This window comes from Denticeps clupeoides, chromosome 13 (genome assembly GCF_900700375.1).
Source record: "Denticeps clupeoides chromosome 13, fDenClu1.1, whole genome shotgun sequence".
Lineage (NCBI taxonomy): Eukaryota > Metazoa > Chordata > Actinopteri > Clupeiformes > Denticipitidae > Denticeps > Denticeps clupeoides.
This window is the reverse complement of record NC_041719.1, coordinates 19,635,680-19,655,281: the sequence shown is the minus strand read 5'-3', so window position 1 is coordinate 19,655,281 and position 19,602 is coordinate 19,635,680. Positions and strand designations below refer to the sequence as shown.

Genomic DNA, 19,602 nt, shown 5'->3' with positions numbered 1-19,602 from the left:
ATTGATAATGCAAAAGTGGGGAAAATACACTAATGTTATGCGGTTATGTTAATTTATATTTAAATTTGTTCAACTATTTCTCTCTATGGTAAAACATGGTACACGCTGTGTATACCATCATATACAAAGCATGTAGCTTCATGTCAGTCAAAATGTGAGTTTATGTGTGCAGCTGTACTGGCGTCATTACAACAGGGCGCCAGACGAGGGCACAGCTCTTCCATTTTTCTTACCTGCACTGTTCTCACACGGAGAAATAAACTGGCACTAGCACGTTCTCAGAACTGAATAGATATACCAAGCAGTTTCCTTCAAAGAGAGGTCCACATTTTATTAATTAAATTATTTTTCTAATTCTGTTTTCTCATTAATTAATTATAGAGGGACGACAGGGCTGAATAATATATAAGCAAGTCTGCCCTTTTGTGGATATTGAAACCCGTTTTAATGACGAGTAAGGTTCTGATTGGTCATCTAAGCTGTCAGTCAAGGCCCCAGATGTGGCGCAAGCGCAAGCTCCGCCTGTTCGTGTCGTCACACGCCTGTCAAGTGACGTCAGTGTTTCTGCAGGTGCTGGGCTAGGTGCAGCATTGGCGCATTGGGAGCTGAAAAATATTCCTAACGGTGAGTGAGCGCTTTTAATATTTCCTTCTGTTCGGACGCGAGGTGAAATCCTCAGCTTTTTTTTGTCGAGTTCATTTCTGACCGAATTTAGCGCTGAAACGTCGCATGCTCGTAACCTTCATTTGACATATGATGTTTTAAATAAAGACGTCATCCACAGAAACGCCAGTGACACATTTGACGTGAAAATGTGCATTTCCGTGATAATCGGGAGGAATTGACCGGAATATCTCCTCCGGTGGAGAACATACGGTCGCGGGCAGCATCCTCACAACGACACCCAGTCAGCCAGCCAGCGTCCGAATCAGCAGATGCTGTCACAACAAAATACATTAAAATCGCTCTCGTGTCGTACTTATACTGGAACACGCTTTACATGCTTTCTTAATCATTTTAATACATATCAATCGCATACATTTTATATAATTCTTTTAACTGGCGTGTTTTGACGAGGGAACGGTGAGAATGTGTTACGCAACACGCTGCGCTACGTCACAACAGCACCTCTGACTTCACAAAGACCCAGAACCGTGAGGGGAACAGAGAGCTCTAATGGAGTTGCTGCCAAAAAGCATCCTCCCACAAGAAGAGCTCTGTGTTTTGGTTCCACACACACACACACACACACACACACACACACACACACACACACATACATTTGAAAAAGCCAGTCAGCTGTCCTATTTATAGCTCAACCGTTTCCCTTCTGCTGGAGATTCTGGACAGGGATGGGTGGGGCGACTCCCATCTTAGCCCTTGTTTGCTCTTCGTCGACGTGTCGGCCTGTGATTCGCTCTGATGTCTGATGTTGTGATGAACGTGTTCATTACCCTACAGCTCATCATGCGGATGGAGCGCCTTCCATCCGCCGATTACAGCTTCACTCCCTCTGCAGCATCATGCGGTGGGATCAGGGATGGGCTTCGGAAGAGTCGGGGTCACACTAGTGACCCATTCTCTTTGGCGCACGTCTCCGTGGTGCACTGCGTGGCTGGAGAAGGCGTGTCTAGGCCCAGTCTGTAATCTAAAGATTAGTCGTTGTTTGGTCACAGTCTAATGCTGAGCTGACTCAGGTTACTGAGAGCTGAGATGTTGCTGCCCTCTTCTTTTTATCTTCAACTAAAGCTTTTTAATGCTTTTTTTTTACTTTAAAATGCAACATTATCTAGATGGCAAGACAGGAGTGAGTCAGAGAACCTTGAAAATGTTCAGGAAATGAAGATCTTAGTCACTGTGACAGTGGACCTTTCAGAATATTTCGAAATGCAATCGTCCCCTGTCTATAATGAACCTATCTGCTTCCCCGATAAGGCCAGGCCATGTTACACACACAATGCGATTTAAACACCGGCAGCAGAACACACGCAAGCTCACTGGAATCCGGTCGGAACTTGAGCCCCGTTGAAGGACAGAATGGGTCGGATTTCACAGGCTCAGGTAGGGTTGGCATTCTCCCACAGCGCTGTGGAAACAATCAAACTGGTAGCAAACATTTCACATCCCTCAACATGCGCTCGACTGATGAGTGCATCCATACACTGATGGGTTAAAACAAAGAGTGTTGGGTTTGTGTGGGCTGAAATGGATCTCTTTTTAGTTTGAATTGCAAACTTATCATAATTCATAATGAAGTGATGGTTGTATCCAAGATCTTAAATATTTATAAATATATAACTACGATTGAAGGACGGGTTTTCTGCATTGGATTTGATTAAACTATTCTTTAGTAAGTATTGAAAACAGTGCAGTATGTGGTGTCTTCAGATTCAGAATAAAGCTGTAACGGCAGTTCTTGGTGCCAGTAGGACCGGTGTCGGTTGTCATCAGTATCGGGTAGAGTTCTGTAATGAGAACTGATTTATTTTCCTTGAAAGACAAGGACTGGTCTGTGAGCATTATCAGGCATTCTTCCTGATAAGGTGGTGCTCAAATGCTGAATAGACTTATATAAATGGTGAAATACTCCAAATGTGACATGCATTCATTTTTTACAACTTTGATCTCTGGATAATTTGGTTGTTCTCATTCCTTCCACAGTCACACAAATGCACATTTTGTCAGGGGTTTGTTTGAGCTGCTGGTAGTCTTAGCAGTAAGCCTTTGGAGAAAGTGAACATTTCTTCAAAGGATGTCTAGTCTGTGAATAATAGGGCTTGGTGCTGTGGAATTTATCAGCATATTACTGTATATTTGTTAATGATGCTGAAAATGCATTTGACAGAACATGAGAACAGTCCAAAACCAGTTTAAAGCACAGACATTCTTTCCAGCACCCTTTTCAAATCTCATTGATTTCCAAAGACTTTTTAAAAATGCTCCCAAACTACATGCCAAATAAATGCCAGACTGACACTCTACTGGACACTGGGAGATTTGTGCCAGTAAAAACATAATTGAATTGAATATATTTGAATCTGAATTGCACAATCTGAAATTGAATTGGAAGATTTTTGAATATGTATTGTACACACTGAATCTGAATGTTTTAAATTGCTTCTGAATTCCAAGGAAATTGCAACAGCATTTTACATCCCTAAATTTGGGGCAGTGGTGGACTAGCACCATCCCCACACACTGCTCCCCGGGCACCTGTCATGGCTGCCTACTGCTCACCAAGGGTGATGGATTAAAAGCAGAGGACACATTTAATTGTGTGCACTGCAGTGTATCATTATGACAATCACTTAATTTTCTAAACATGTAACGCAAATTGGCTTCTCTTAATTCAACTTCAGTTCTCACAATTCTATTTAAATTTTTTGTGATACACAATCCAGGTCTCTGAGAAAAAGCAATCCAGCTCAGACTCCCAACAGCATTCATAACATCTCTGCCCATACACTCTGTTGGTTGAAAAGGATGGGCATCTCATCTTTAGCCAGTCCTTGCACTTTTCTCTCCATCATCTGCTGAAGTCATTGTGTTTATGAATTGAAGCTTTTTAATGTGACCTATGCAGCGGTAGATGGGCCACAATGTCTATTTCAATAATCAAATATGTGTGGATCACAGAAAACCAATACAGACCTCACAGTCTAGATGTTAGAACAGTTTAGATGCTTAGGGTTATGAAATTATATTTCCTGAGATATGAAAATGCAAACAATTTGGGGAGTTTTCTTAAGATTGGAGTGGGTTTAAATATTTCTTCACCTGTCATAGCAGGAGTTTCTATGCTGTTGACCTTTTTTTGTGCTGAGCCATAGGTATAAAATAAAATAAAAAAAAACTAACCAGGTGTAGAATGGATCCCATGGAGCCAAATTTATTTTTCATTTTACATTGAGACACATGTAATTCACTCAGCAAGTTAAGCAAATAACACATCTATTTCATTCACTCACTCACTGAATCCAAATCACGGTTGCTGCTTCCGGAGCCCATCCCGGAACATTGGGCGCATGGTGGGGACTCACCAGTCACACACACCTACAGTTTAATGTACCATACCACAGAGCGCTCCTTATATAACGGCCACTAGATCCCCCATCAGAAAGCAATGAGGTCTGGTTTTTAGAGCAACATCTCTTTTCTTGTGTAGAAAATTGGGGTACCGACCCATGGATTTGAAATAGTGAAAATTCAGATAGAGGTGTTTAAACTAGTTGATGCATCGCGTTTCTGTGCTCGATTCTGCATCACTGCAGTGCAGGACATAAACGATTATATCATAATGATGTTGCTTGTTGATTTCTCAGATGCCGGCATAAAATTTCTTGTTAAAAAGTAGTGCCGGTAGTGTGGCTGCCTGATCTGAGCCCATGTGGCAAGCGTGGTGCGAACCTCACGGCGCATGCTGCGTTTGGTCTGAAAGCAGCTTCAGATTTGCTACAATGAGCAGAAAAACTATCGCCTCCACCATCAGTTTTTCTGATCATTGCAGCAAATCAAAGCATCCAAATGGGTGAATGAGACCTTAACTCATGTATTTGAAAACATCATGTGAAGTAATATAGAAAATTAATGGGATGCATCCAAGCATTGATAATCGTAATCAACTGGAACCAGTGAAGGTTCACACCTCTAGTTACACCCCTGTCATACATTCATGCTAAACATCTTGGAGGTGGCAGTCCAGACCAATCATTTCACCTAATCTGGATGCATCTTGTGCCCATTTTCCAAACCTTCCCTCCATACAGAGAACTGCACAAATCACTCAAATGCATTACTTTACTTTACTTTACTTTACTTTACTTAGCAGACGCTTTTATCCAAAGCGACTTGCAAGAGGAAGACACCAGCAATTCTCATTCGGTTTCTATAGATTTTGAGTTACAAAACTAAGAGCCCTGATAAGGCCTAACCTGCCAACTGCGTAAACTCAGAAAGGTGTAAATGATGTAGCTCTGCTGGAACAGGCCATGCATTCATCTTTCACCTGATGTGTGTGTCCACACACACCTGATTAACTTTGTTCAACTTTCATTTACAGTACCATAGTACATGCTTGGCCTTGTTAACAGCAGAGAACACAGTGGTGTGTTCTCAAGGTCAAAGCGTGCCTCACACGGCCGGACTGACACACCTAAATCCAACAACAGCAGCTCAGTAACAACTATTGATCCTACAACCCGAAATAGAACTCACTGACAGGCGTACTACAGCCATGTCCGTACTCAAAAGAGCTGCACTTTTCTTTAGAACCTCCCACCGTTCAGCAGATTCATAACCTTTTCATAAAGTAATGATGGCCTATGAATGGTCTTCATTATGTTGTAAAAAATATATGAAACAGCTGAGCATGTGTATGTATATATTGAGCAGTTCATATTTGCTGGAACAAATGCCACAGATATGTTTATTGTACATATGTTTATACATTGTGATGGCATGTCTCCATGGATTGGACTTGTTTTCTCCAGCACATCCACAAATGCTCCATTGGATTGTGAGCTGTTGAATCTGGAGAATTGCTGTGCATCCCAAACAGTTCTTGAATAATTTTTGCAGTGTGGCAGGGTACATTATTGAACAAGGAGCCACGGTTTTCCACCAGCTCACCTTCCCATAGTGCATCCTAGTACTATGTCTTCCCCAGGTAATTGCCGCACAGCCACCCACATTGTGTGAAGGAAATTTGATTCTTCAAACATGGAAACCTACCTCCATTGCTATGTGGTCTATTTCATGTTCGCTCATGTACCCACATCACTGACCCATGTATGGATCATCATCATTACCATGTCTGGTTAGCAGCCCAAAACACAGTCATGCACCGTATGCTAATGTCTTTTTATTAACAGTTATCAGCCACAGTAGCTCTTCTATATGTTCAGACCACTTTTGGTTGGTCAGGAGCCCTGAACGGGATGCGGAAGGTATTTTTCACTCCCACCGCTTTGTGCATTCCATTTAATGTGGTCACTAGATTAGCTGATTAATTTTTGTGCTGTGACTGTATTTTCAGCTCTGGAATTAATTATATTGTGACAGCATTTTGTGATCACATAATAAGAAACTTTGCACTTCTTCCAGCTTAGTCAAAAGCTCAGTGTGAATTAGGAGATGTATGCGTCTTAATTATGATATATTTTGAAAACACAAAAAGTGTGACTTGTAACCTTTATTTAGTATTCCATGGCCATGTCACAACTGTACAAAAATGAAATGAAATTTGTGAAATGTCTGGAAATATCGTTTATGCTGGTGACTGATTAAGCCTGTCACTCTCATTGATTTTTGCTGCCTGGCTGTGTCACGTGCTGGTTGGTTTTCTGTAGGTTGATAAATGAACTGATGAAATCTCACTGATCTACAGCCATCACTGGAACAAAATACTGAATCTGACGTTAACTAAACAATTGCATGTGCATTTGAATGAGCATTTAACCTATATTAAACATATATTAGGTAAACTATGATAAATAAATGTTTCATATTTGATGATATGGTAGTTTTAGTGGGTACTCCTGTTCTTTTCCTGTGTCTAGCCACTCGGCAGGTTCACAAGAAAAGAGTTTGAGAACCACTGATTTATACAGTTTCTACTACTCACCGAGCATATATTCAGTCATGCCAGAACCATGGCAACCACGTGTAGGACAAATATACATGACACATGACCTGCCTTCCAGCAGATCTGGACTAGGGTGTGTCATACTGTGCTTGATTATGTTTGAACAGTGAATAACTAAATGCAGTGTGTGTCTTCAGCCCTCATTAGCTGTCTCATAATTCACAGTGTGTGTGTACAGGTCAGTGCTAGTGACATGAGTGTTTTTGGCTATAGATGGAGAAAGAGAGTCTTCAGAAACCCCATGAATGGTCAGCCATGTTCTAACTCTGTTTTCCTTGGCTCTCTCTCAGATGGCCTCAGCTACAGACTCTCGCTATGGACAGAAGGAGTCCTCTGACCAGAACTTCGACTATATGTTCAAGATTCTCATCATAGGCAACAGCAGTGTAGGCAAAACCAGCTTTCTGTTCCGTTACGCTGACGATTCCTTCACTCCTGCGTTTGTCAGCACAGTGGGCATCGATTTTAAGGTGAAGACAATCTACAGGAATGACAAGAGGATCAAGCTGCAGATCTGGGTAAGAATTCCATTACGGGAATACCAGATTAATGGAACTGGGAAGGATTTAAAAATGCATGAAAAAATGGCATGCATGTAAGTGGCCGTCCTTTGTGTCAAACGCTTCTGCGTGAATGGACAAATATCATTTTTGATGATATGAGTTCGAAAGAGGAAAGCAGCCTCTGCACCACTTCAGCCTTTAGGCCTATCACATTCCTCCCCTCCCCCATGCGCCATCCCCCTCTTCACACAGAGCGGCCAGGCCTTCCACCTCACACTACAGCCCATTCTCTTTACACTCTATTTGCTTTGAACAGACCTGATAGAGGTTCAGTGATCTGCGGAAAGCAAACTGTGGACATTGTCTGTATTAGGACGCAGTTTAAGTTAATATTAGTACAGTCGGCTGTTTAGGTCTGTCCCTGTTGCATTTGGCCCTGTAGGGGTTAAGAGTGCCACTGCTGAGGGCATATCTAGTTTCACTGAGTCTAGTGCTCCTCTTCTCCATTCTCTTCACTTGATGCCCAAATCCATCCATGGTGTGTTGTTATTGTTAAATGGGACAAACTAGCAAACAGTTTATTGAATCTTTCAACAGTTCTGCCCATCTAATGATTCAGCAAGTATATCTTTTGCAGGCAGGTATATAGGAGAGATTTCAAGAATGCATTTCAAGACAACCTTTTAGTACCAGTGAATTTGGTATAGCTATAGAGGACTGTCTGATTTCACTTAATGACCACTAAATTGACCACTAAACCACTTATTTACAATTATTTAAACCACAGCATTTACAATTACATTTATGGCATTTATCAGATGCCCTTATCCAGAGTGCCTTACAATCAGAAGTTACAGGGACTGTCCCCCTGGAGACACTCAGGGTATAGTGTCTTTCTCAGGAACACAATGGTAGTAAGTAGGGTTTGAACCTGGTCTCCAGCACCAATATGCAGACATTTAACCCTGTTTTTTTCTGTTGTGAAGGACACAGCAGGGCAGGAACGCTACAGGACCATCACTACAGCATACTACAGGGGAGCCATGGGATTCATCCTCATGTATGACATCACCAACGAGGAGTCCTTCAATGCTGTGCAGGACTGGTAAGATTTTTGGAAATACCCACCAATTTTTTTGTATTTTGGATCAGTATCAATACCTTATTTGTGCTTCTTCTACAGGTCCACCCAAATTAAGACCTACTCCTGGGACAATGCTCAGGTCCTGCTTGTAGGAAACAAATGCGACATGGAGGACGAAAGGGTGGTGGCATCTGAGAGGGGAAGGCAGCTCTCAGAACACCTGGGTGAGTGTGTAGTGCCGACAGAATGGAATGTTCCGAAGAATTATATACTCAAAATATCGTCAATGACAATATTTCTCATACAAATGTTAATCTAGTCAGACAGGATATTTGTTTTGAAGTAACACCCCTTTTATGAAAAATTCACTTTGTGAGAGCTCCACTAGCCTCTCTATGGTTATGAAGTGGCTAGAAATGGCAATATGTATGAAGAGTGCTTTGGTCATTCTGAGTGGCAGCTCAGGCAGTCAGATCTGGAATTTCTCCCCTTATATTGTCATAAGGGGAAAGGTTACCTCCCCTTTCTCCATCCAGATAATTTCCCACCCATACTCTAAACAAGTACTCCATCGACCATTGTGGCTTGAAAATGTGCAAAGCATTGTAGTTGCTTGGTGACTGGTTGAAAAAATTAGCACAAATAAATTTTTTTTAGTTCTGTCATGTGAGACTCTGAAGAACCAGTGGGTTAATTAATTATTTTCTGAGAAAACATCGACACAAGTTCCTTTTTGCGGCAAACAGTTGATGTTTGTGAAAGTGTTGATGACTTCATATCCACGAATGCCCACGCGCTGCTATAGGTCGCTTTCCTTCTCGTCCCACCTTCTCGTCCCTAAATGTGGCTATAATTCTGCACCACGGCTGAATTTCGGAAAGAGATGCAAAAAGAGTAAGAGAAGCAAAAAAAATGTATGTTGGAACTAAATAAGCAAAATGTAGTAACCAAAGCAGGGTTAACAGAGAGTCTCTGTCTCTGAAACATGACTAAATGTACCATTTTAGTCATGCTTCCACTATACAAGCATAGGATGGAAATGAATTTATCTCGTCAGAATCTGCTACAGTAGGTGGTCTAATATACCTATTACATCAGAAACCAAAACAAGAATTATCATTATGAAATGTTCCAAATACAGATGTTACCTCCCTCCAAGTCTACGACTGGAGGGGAATTATGGAGCATGCACAGAGCTCCTAGCACTATGTGGGTGTGTTAGTCCAATGTTAGCACGAGGGTAGCATAAAGTAAATAAAAAGTGGAGATGTTACCGTGAAGTTCTTATCCCACAAATCATACAATGTGGTGAAAACACTTCCATAAACCTGTACAATAGACCAGTGAGAAACAAGATGTAAGGAAACAGACTCCTAAGGTTGCTGGTTCGAATTCTGAACCATCAAGGTGCCACTGATCAAAGCACCTGTTCTCCGGGCACCTGTCATGGCTGCCCACTGCTCGCAAAGGGTGATGGGTTAAAAGCAGAGGCCACATTTCGTTGTGTGCACCATTTGCTATGCTGCAGTGTTTCACAATGACAATCACTTCACTTTTCATTTGCTATACATCATACTGGGATGGTTGTGGTTTAACAACAAAACACAAGAACAAAAATCAGTGGAAGCCAGAAAAGGGTTAAGGCCTTATGAATCGGTGAAAAAATGACATAAAAATCAATATGATTTAGGAATTCTGTGAGGTAGGTTTTATAAAATGTTAGTCTTTGGGTCAATGTCTTCTCCATGCATCTTTTCCAGGTTTGATTTTGCCAGCTTGTGGTGACTGACTATAACACTAACTGGGGTAGTGGTGGCCTAGTGGTTAAGGAAGGGGGTCCGTAATCAGAAGGTTGCCGGTTCAAATCCCAATCCACCAAGGTGCCACTGAGGTGCCACTGAGCAAAGCACCGTCCCCACACACGGCCCCCGACCGCCTGTCATGGCTGCCCACTGTTCACTCAGGGTGATGGGTTAAATGCAGAGGACAAATTTCACTGTGTGCACCGTGTTCTGTGCTGCTGTGTATCACATGTTACAATCACTTCACTTTAACTTTAAACTGTGTCAGTCTGTCACTTATCTTAGTTACCTTATTGCAATTAGTGCCATTATCTTAGTGCAGTTGAAAGCAGTTCCACAGATGAAATGTGCAATCACACGAGCCTTCTTCAACTACATCAGTATTTCTAATGTTATCTATTTCTTGTTTAATTTTTATATCTCATGTCATTTTCCTCCACTAATCCGGGTCCGGGTCGCGGGGGCAGCATCCCAAGTAGGGAATCCCAGACAGCCCTCTCCCCAGCCACCTCCACCAGCTCCTCAGCCACTTGTATCCCCAATCTCGTTCTTTTGGTAATTACCCAAACCTCATGAACTTAGGTGAGGATTGGAACATAGATCGAGAGCCTTGCTATCCGGCTCAGGTCCCTCTTCACCACGACAGATCGGTTCAGCGTCTGCATCACTGCCGATGCTGCCCCAATCCACCTGTCGGTCTCCTCAAAACCCTGAGATACTTAAACTCCTCCACTTGAGGCAGGACCTCTCTCCTGACTTGGAGTGGGCAAGCCACCCTTTTCCGGTCGAGAACCATGGTCTCAGATTTGGAGGTGTTGATCCTCATCCCAGCCGCTTCACACTCGGCTGCGAACCTACCCAGAAAGAGCAGAAGGTCAGAGCCTAATGAAGCTAGGAGGACCACATCATCTGCAAAAAGCAGTTTTTTATTTTTATATCTATTTAAAAATATATATATATTTTAAAATATAAATGGGAACTTTCTCAATGATGCCTCAACTCTGTTTGTTAATCTGTTTGTGTGTTGCAGGTTTCGAATTTTTTGAGGCCAGTGCCAAAGACAACATCAATGTTAAGCAGACGTTCGAGAGGCTAGTGGACATCATCTGTGAGAAGATGTCCGAGAGCCTGGATGCTGCTGACCCTGCAGTCACCGGGGCCAAGCAGGGACCCCAGCTCACAGAGCAGCCTGCAGCCCCGCACCAGGACTGTGCATGCTAAACTTCCACTTGCTCACTCACATACACACGTACGCACACACACACACACACACACACACACACACACACACACACATACACTGTTCACCTCCCTTTCTGCCAGGGCTGCCACTAAAGGGGTACAGCTTTTGTACCAACCTGTGGTCTCACCCGCACCACACCTCTTGTGTATCAATGCTCCTCCCATCAGTTTCCCATAGAAAACAAACACAGCTCTTTCATTTCCCCATTGATTTCAACCCTGTCCCTCATCAAAGATAAGGAAAGCCATAAGAGCGGTCGGTTTGTTTTTGACAGTTGGAGGCATTTGGTGTGGGAATATTCCAGCGGGTTCTCTAGAGCGCCTCCTCAGGAACACCAAGTGTGCATGCAGCACTGTCCTTATCAGCATGTCTCGCATCAAACTCATGTCTTAGCCTCGCAAGGGCCTGCCTCTCTGTGTGTTTTTGTTTTAATCTATATTTTTGTATTCTTTGTGAATTTTATTTCTCCTAGTATATGGCCTATGAACAAAGAATAGGTTAATTTAAGAAGAGAACAGACGTGTCTTTATATTTATTTCAGATGTATATATTAATATTATGTAGTACAATACAGGTATAATATTACAGAGGCATTTAAAACTGCATATTGTGTCATAAATATGGAATATGAATAATTTAGTTTTTTCTTGGTTTCTGTGCTGAACAAATGGCATAACTGAAGACTTGTACTTAACAGAAAATATTAATGAAGTTGGCATGCCTAGCAGGTGTACATATAAATGTGTAGAAAAAAGCTGTTTAAGATCTGCACTACAAATTGAGTCCAGTAGTTCAGATCAGTTCATTCAAAATACATTGCTTAGCTGGGCCAATGCAAAGTGCAATAGATTCATGGAAAGCTCAAATTTTAATCCTCTGTGCTTTTTTGGCCTTTTTACTGTTGTTATTATTTCTTTTTTTTTGTCATGGTTTCATCACACGTGAACATATTAAGGCCATTGAATCAGGCCAAGTCAATGTCAGATTTATTTTTTGTCCAAAAATGATTGATGATATACACAGATTTTAATATTGTTACCATAGTAGAAAAATATATCTATGACATTCCTCTGTTATGATATTGAAAGTGTCACCTTTATTTTAAGCGTTGAATCGATTTGACCAGGGACTGTTATGACCGATCTGTTTATGCAAATATTGCCTGGGATGGAGGTGACTACAGAAACGCTGTATTCATTAGTGATGTGATTTGGACAGTTTGGGTGATGAGGAAGCTGTTGAAGCATATCACTGTTGATGTTCCTGATGTAATTTGTATGATCCTCTGACCCCTCACCCCTGCCTCGCAGAAAAAAAATGGTCTTTAGCTGGCTCTGCAGTCTTCCTGTGTAAATACGTTGATGTCATTCAACTCCAGTGTGAATTGTGTTGTGTTGATTCCAGGATTGCAAAAAAATATATGAAAAAGATATTTAAAAAAAAAAAAAAAAAAGCTAAGCTTTTGTGTGTGCCTGCTTGTGAATGATTATGTAACTTTGAAGAAGCAATACTAAAGCGCCGATTTTTTTCTGTGTTAATGACATTTCTGACGTCAACTCTGTCTGGAGAGGTTTTCAGGATTTTGCTTTCCTCTGTAATTTCTTCAACATCTACAATGTCTAGAGTACACATAAACACTGGCCTTTGCGGTCACTGCATCTGCCAGCCCAGCAAAAGGAAAGAAATGCAAACTGTCATTCAGTCATTTTTTGTGCGATTTTACGTGTGTAATGGTCCAGTCTGCAGGGTCTTTTTTAGTTTATTTTAATGATGTCTGTTTTGAAATATATGGTGCTGTGTGTTTGAACCCATTGTTGTTCAGAAGTGAGATAATGTGAGAACATGATTGAAATCTGAGGTCAGGCTCATCCAGTGGTGGACTGTATTATTATGGCTTATGTTTACACCGAGGCAAGACCAAAAGAAGACAAAACGGAGGGGAAATGCTTAATATTGTTTTGTTTATTGTGCTCTGAACTCCTTATAGACAACTTCAAGTCAGAATTCATGCTTGGTTGTTGGTTTTCTCTGAAAAAAACAACAAAAAAATCAACCAAAAAAATGTATTCCTTCTGTTTGTTGTTTCAGAATGTGCATTTGACAGGATATTTCTCTGCATAGTGTTTGACCTGGTTTACATTTTTTTTTTTAAAGTTTGTTTTCTAATGTTGGAAGAAAAAAAATATGTACATTGAAAAAATGTTATGCAGTAGTACTATTATTACAATAAGGGAAATTGTGTCAAAATGTTAAATTGTTAAAATTACCAAATCTGCTGTACATGTTGTGGAGATATTTCAGATGACCAATTAAAATAAATACATATGAAACTGTGCTGCTCTGTGGTTTCAGTCAGTAAAATATATATTTTTTGTATACATTGTGTCAGTTTATGAGCAGTGTGTAGATTATTCAAATACTCCAGTCAGTGAGAAACCAGACCCCTGATTTTCCGATTTCTTTCTTTTTTTTTTTTTTTTTACTTTCTCTGAACAGGCAGGCAAGGTCATGTTGGTACTTAAAATAAAACCTTTGATCATAGCATTTTCTGATTGCCCTTATTGAACTGGAATATAAAGTCTGCTCAGACTGAGGCTGTTTCTGAACTTGTTATCATCAGACTTTACTTCTTTATTAATAGATGCCTGCATGATGCCTTAAATACAGAGACTGTGAAAATAGCCAGCTTTCCCATGGGAAAATGATGTCAGCAGAAGGCCTGCATAAGCAGCTCTCTTCCGTTTCTATGGTGACTATAAGGCAGACTGGGTTCTTAAGGTGGAGCTGGTTTGCTGAGTGCACAAAATTCTTGAATGAGGCTGCTGAACTTGTTCTGAATCCTGTAAGGAGCACATTTGTGCTGATGAGGGCATCCTGAAGCAATATACACTAAGCATTCCCTTATGTATGATAATCAAGGTTTAGATCAATCTGTCATCAACTATCTTCATTTTTCCTTCTGATTACTGGTTTATATCTACATGGTTCATTATAGTAATAAATAGACAAAATCTCACAAGGAACATCTTATGTCTGCAAATAAGTTGTCGAATGAGCAGTCAACAAACATTAAAGGAATATCGCCCCCTTGTGGGCCACAAAAACTATTATTCCATGCCAATTTGAATAAAATTAATATAAACTTCTCAAAACACATTGATAATATTAACATTTAATAACATCCCTAGTAATCACTATGCAACAAGACCTTTTCTGTTTTAAATGTAGCCCTACATGTAATTGTCCCCTTAGGACATTTCCCGCCCATTTTCTCACTTACTTTCCAGACCCATAGTCCTACTAAGGGTGGCAGCTGCCAAAGGTCATAACATGGGAGACCATCTTAATGCAGGGTGCACACACAACTGCAGAGAATTCAGAGTAGTCAGTGCATGTCACCTAACTAGGTATACAATGTGCAATAATCCAATGGTATCTGCAACCCCCCTCACTGTATATAAAACCGTACTCAGTTATTTATTCATCCCATATGTATGAAGCACTGTCATTTATCATAATTACTGCCATTTCTGGCACCTCATTATATCTTTTAAATTTGTTTTTTATTTTTCTTGTATTATTTTCTAGTCATGTCTGCACTGAAGGACTTGCCTTTGATCTCATTGTTCATGTGTATAGTGGATATAAAAGGCAGTCTATTCTATTCTTTGGATGGTACAAGGAACTCAAAGCGAACATGAAGAGAGCTTGGTAGTGTGAGAGTCACCGCACTAGTGTGCAGCCCAGAAACAATGAAATGTAACTTTTTTTTTGTGTTGTTAGCCATTCCTGCTGAAGAAAAGTCCCTTAGTGGATCTTTTTGTGTATTGAAGTGAAAGTGAAGTGATTGTTATTGTGATACACTGCACAGCACATGGTGCCACAACAAAATGTCTCATCAGCTCAGTGGGCAGCCATGAAATGCGCCCGGGGAGCAGTGTGTGGGGACGGTGCTTTGCTCTCTATATTCTAAATCAGGAATATACATCCAAAAAAAAAAAAAAATAATAATAATAATATAGATATGAATCGTTTCTAACAAAACAGGTTTATTCACATTATACCTGTAATTAAATTACATAATTTTTCTTCGGTCACAAAATAAAGTAATAACCAGCAGAACGTAAAATGCATCAGAACACAACTTAGGTAATAGCCAGAAAACTCAAACATCACTTTCTTCATCCCTCCCACCCAACAAAACACACAGAATGTTTTACAGATAAAAATAAAACTAAACAGAACTACAGCTGAAGCCCACTCCTCATATCACCCTGCACAAGAGTCCCTCAGTCGCGATAACAAATTGGATTTACAAAGCACAGCCTGGTCACTGTAGGCCTGGACGAGGAGAAAACACATCCTGGTTCATCATGGTAGGTGGTGAGTCAGTGCTGGTTTTTACCCCCTTGTGGTTTGCCGGGTTTCTTCTCCTGCTGTTGCCCACGGCCAGCTCCAGACATGCCTCTACCCCGCCCACCAAACACTCCTGAGAACAAAAATTGTATATAATCATCTCTTTAGGACTGGACGACAAATCTAACAATGTCAGATTGTGCGATTAAATTAATGTAAAATTATGCAATTTATATTTTAAATACATAGACTCAGATGATATATCAGTCATTTTCTCACAGTTTAGTGAAAGTGAAGTGATTGTCACTGTGAAACACTGCAGCACACTACACGGTGACACAACAAAATGAGTCCTCTGCTTTTAACCCATCACAACAGGCGCCCAAGGAGCAGCGTTTGTGGACGGTGCTTTGCTCAGTGGCACCATTGCGGCTCAGGATGCGAATCAGCAACTTTTCCGATAAGGGGTCCATTTACTTACCCACTAAGCCACCACTGCCCCTACATTAAAATACGTTTTCTTCATGTTTTTAAGCCAAACAGAAAAAAACAGCACTCCTTGCTTGTCATGCCACAGAAGTGAAAAATGGATGCTGTAGAAATCCATTATGTCCAGCTGTAATTGGACATAAAAAGTTAGACCTGACTGATTAATTTTTTTTACAACCCATATTCAACATACATAAAAAAACTCCTGTTCTTCCATGGCAGGTGGTGAGCCTAGATAATTATTACTGAAGGGGAATTATAACTTTTCAAAGGGTGAGAAGTTCTTCTTCTCAGATCTTCACCTCAGAAAGTTCTTGGCCTCAACATTCAAAGCTACACCAGAACTGCACTCTTAAAGCACCCTGCACATTTGACATGTTTTTAGTCGTATGAGGGTGTCACAACACCAGCCCAGATGGGAATGGATATGGAATTTAGACGAACTGACACTGAACCCAGAGAGCCAAAAAAGTCAAAGTTCCGACAACAAGACGACAAACTTGTATCAGCACCTAACCCTAAATATCCTGTCTATATCCAGCAGTTCCTTTACACTAATATACGCAGTACATCTTTTTCAAAATGTACCTGTTTTTGAGACAAAATCTATGTTCTAACTATTCTATTTTGAAAGCTCTAAATATTTCAATTTTATAAGTAGTTTGAAAGTTTCACTTTGAAATGAAAGATTTTGTTATTATTCATTTTGGAGGTTTTTATTGATATGCAACCAAGTGTCATTTATCATATCACGAAATTGATCTTAGTAGTCATTATGACTTTCATCCACACATTTCAACCTAATTGGATGGGGCTTAAAAACACAAACAGAAAAAAATTTCTAATGACACATCAGAAGAAAAATTGAGATGAAACAGCCAAACAGAGGTGAAACATTTTTGTATGATATTTTAGGCCTAGAAGCATCACCATATTTTCCGCTAGATGTTTGTAACACCTGATCATGCTGAATAAATTTACTTTAACTTTGCAATCTCGAAAACTGTGTTTACCTCTTCCAGCTCCGCCTCCTCTACCCTTCCCTTGCTGCTTGTTCTGCTGCATGCCTCCACGACCACGCCCTTTAGACACCACCTCCTCCTTCACCATATCAATGATCTCATCCGGGATGCGCAGGTACTTAATGGTGCTCCCTCGGATGTAGCATTCTGGCATTCTCCAGAACTTGTCACCATCCTACAGCATTGAAAAGAAATGGAACTGGATTCCGATCTGTTCTGCAGTTACAAAGATCCCTGTGAAGTGTCAGTGAACTAAACCAAGGGCAGTAAAATGCACTCATTCAGGTTAGGAGGGAAAAAAAAAAAAAAAGTTTACCCTGGAGGTGCAAATGACCTCTCGCAGGTTGATATTCATCCAGTTATCACAGCTCACCAAGTGACCATTATAGGTTTCTCCATTCTTCAGCTCCACCAACTTTAGAGACAAGCACCACAAAAGGAAAGAAAGTATTAGCCAGAGAAAATGAAACACTTTTATGCCAATGAGTCTCAGACTTCAAATGCTCCATGCTGCTGTGTAATGGCCTCAACAAAGCTGTCAATTATCGATTGAAATCTAGACAGTCCACAGACCCTGACCAGTGGCAGGCTGTATAGAAAGTGGTGCTGGCCACCACAGACCTACAGAATTTCTGAAAACCACAGATTGTGTATAAAGTGCAGAACGCTCTCAGTTGCTTCCTATCTGGGACAATCCTTGAAGCCATGTCCACATGCCAATAAAAGAAAAAAAAAAGGAATTTGCATCGGGTAACATAACTCCTCTAATCATTTTGTTTCTATGGAAACTTGCAGCATTTCAATCACCGGCCATGTCGTAGTGGCATTTAAATGGAAATGACAGACCGGTACCGCACTAGAAGGGCCAGTGATGAACGGGCAAGGCGTAGTGAACGCTGGACGGAAACCTTGTCCTTACCATCGGGTGGTTCTGCGCAGTCTTCAGCAGAGAGAGGGGTAACTGTGAAGGAACAATAAAGGCTGAAGTGAGAACAACGTTCAGTACGACACACAATGAGACACATCCTGAACCACCCTGTTCTGACTGTGAATGGTTAAGTAAAATAATTAAATAAAATCAAATAAAAGGAGAGTAAGGCTAGTAAGGCTAATGCAAGCAAGATATTATATTCAGTGAGAACACAGGCAACGTGGGTAGTGGATATGCATTAAGTTAAAGTGCATTGTGCCTGGATTGTGCAATAACCCGTGTAACAATGGGAGATTGCATTAAACAGCAGTGGACATGCCGGGGTCCACACGGGAGTCGGGGTGGTGTTTTATGTCCTCAGGATAGAAACTAGTCCCGAATTCCCCAGTCTCGGCTATGATGCTTCGGAGACTTTTTGACAGCGTTAGACGCCTTTAAGAATGAAGCGCTCTGAAACGCATCCAGCTGTTTGGAAGAGGGGCGGATAAACACTCCATCGCGTATTATAGTAGTAGGTAAAACAAAGAACAGTTCTGTGCATCATGTCCCTGCCGTTAGCATGCCAGCTAACGCGACCTGTACTGTCATGTGTCACGAGACTAATTTACGCGGGTTACAGGCCGGGCGAAGCCAAGAGCTGACGTTTACTCACCATCACAGCGAACACGAATTAGCGGTTCCTTACACTAACTTCACTTCCAGCAGCAATTCACCAAAAAAACTCGACTTTACCGCGGGATCTGACGCAGGTCGCTGATCTTCTTCTACGATTACAATTACATGCTGATAACATAACATTAAATGCAACATCGCCGCCTACTGTACTGGAGTGCAAACCGGTAATACAACGCAGATCAGAAAAACGTAAATTCATTCATATTCATTAATTCATGAAATGTATTTATTGCCCATATTGTATAAGCTATATTTAAACGTTGTATTAAAATCAATTTATTTTATTTGTGTTCTTTATTTTTGGGCATCATTTTCTCTTTAGCCATCATCTGTCACTTATTGACATGGACTTGTTTTAGCTTGTAAATAATGAATGAAATAAATGAAACTGTAATTATGTGGGTTTGGAAGGACCACACACACTGATTAATGTCTGCACCGTTTAAATAATTGTGTTCATTTATTGTAAGCCTTCAATGAAGAGCTCAGCATGCTCAGCATTAATTCTAGCTTTGTCTAAAATCCTAAATATCGATTCTATAGTATCGTTGGTATCAGTGTTGGATCGATGCTTGCACTATGGTATCAATATTTTCGCTTCAATATTATCACGTTCCAACCGAAAGTAGTACAAAATACTTAAACTTCTTAATTAAATTTCTAGAAAACAATTAAAACCACCAGACATTAATAACAAAAACAAACATTTACAAGAAATTAAAAATTAATTAATTAATTAATTAATTAATTAATTAATTAGAAGCCAGGGGCACATAGCAGCAGCATATAAACAAATAAAATAAAAAAACAATACAGAGGCTATATACAATTATTTGGAGAAAAGACTCAAAAGG

The 19,602-nt window shown here is 40.6% G+C and overlaps 2 protein-coding genes across 2 annotated transcripts; one reads left to right on the top strand and one right to left on the bottom strand.

Moving 5' to 3' along the window:
• Positions 1–535: 535 nt before the first annotated feature.
• Positions 536–13,610, top strand: rab3ab (RAB3A, member RAS oncogene family, b). Its single transcript, XM_029000310.1, has 5 exons — positions 536–624; positions 6,934–7,161; positions 8,133–8,251; positions 8,330–8,454; positions 11,063–13,610. The coding sequence occupies exons 2-5, from the start codon at positions 6,934–6,936 to the stop codon at positions 11,251–11,253; spliced, it is 663 nt and encodes a 220-aa protein (XP_028856143.1). The 5' UTR covers positions 536–624; the 3' UTR covers positions 11,254–13,610.
• A 1,694-nt stretch (positions 13,611–15,304) lies between these two features.
• Positions 15,305–18,858, bottom strand: lsm4 (LSM4 homolog, U6 small nuclear RNA and mRNA degradation associated). Its single transcript, XM_029001225.1, has 5 exons — positions 18,726–18,858; positions 18,062–18,103; positions 17,459–17,557; positions 17,134–17,317; positions 15,305–15,764 (listed from the first exon to the last, which is right to left on the bottom strand). Exons 1-5 carry the CDS (start codon positions 18,726–18,728, stop codon positions 15,664–15,666), a joined length of 429 nt encoding a protein of 142 aa, XP_028857058.1. The 5' UTR covers positions 18,729–18,858; the 3' UTR covers positions 15,305–15,663.
• Between the last annotated feature and the right edge of the window lie 744 nt (positions 18,859–19,602).

Bases quoted from the DNA above. Each gene is read 5' to 3' on its own strand.
- rab3ab (XM_029000310.1), top strand. From the start codon at position 6,934: ATGGCCTCAGCTACAGACTCTCGCTATGGACAGAAGGAGTCCTCTGAC. The intron at 7,162-8,132 runs GTAAGAATTCCA...TCTGTTGTGAAG, and splicing joins GGATCAAGCTGCAGATCTGG to GACACAGCAGGGCAGGAACG. The intron at 8,252-8,329 runs GTAAGATTTTTG...CTTCTTCTACAG, and splicing joins TTCAATGCTGTGCAGGACTG to GTCCACCCAAATTAAGACCT.
- lsm4 (XM_029001225.1), bottom strand. The intron at 17,318-17,458 runs GTAAACTTTTTT...TCAATGCTGTAG, and splicing joins AGGTCATTTGCACCTCCAGG to GATGGTGACAAGTTCTGGAG. The intron at 15,765-17,133 runs GTAAACACAGTT...TTTTGTTCTCAG, and splicing joins AGGAGGCGGAGCTGGAAGAG to GAGTGTTTGGTGGGCGGGGT.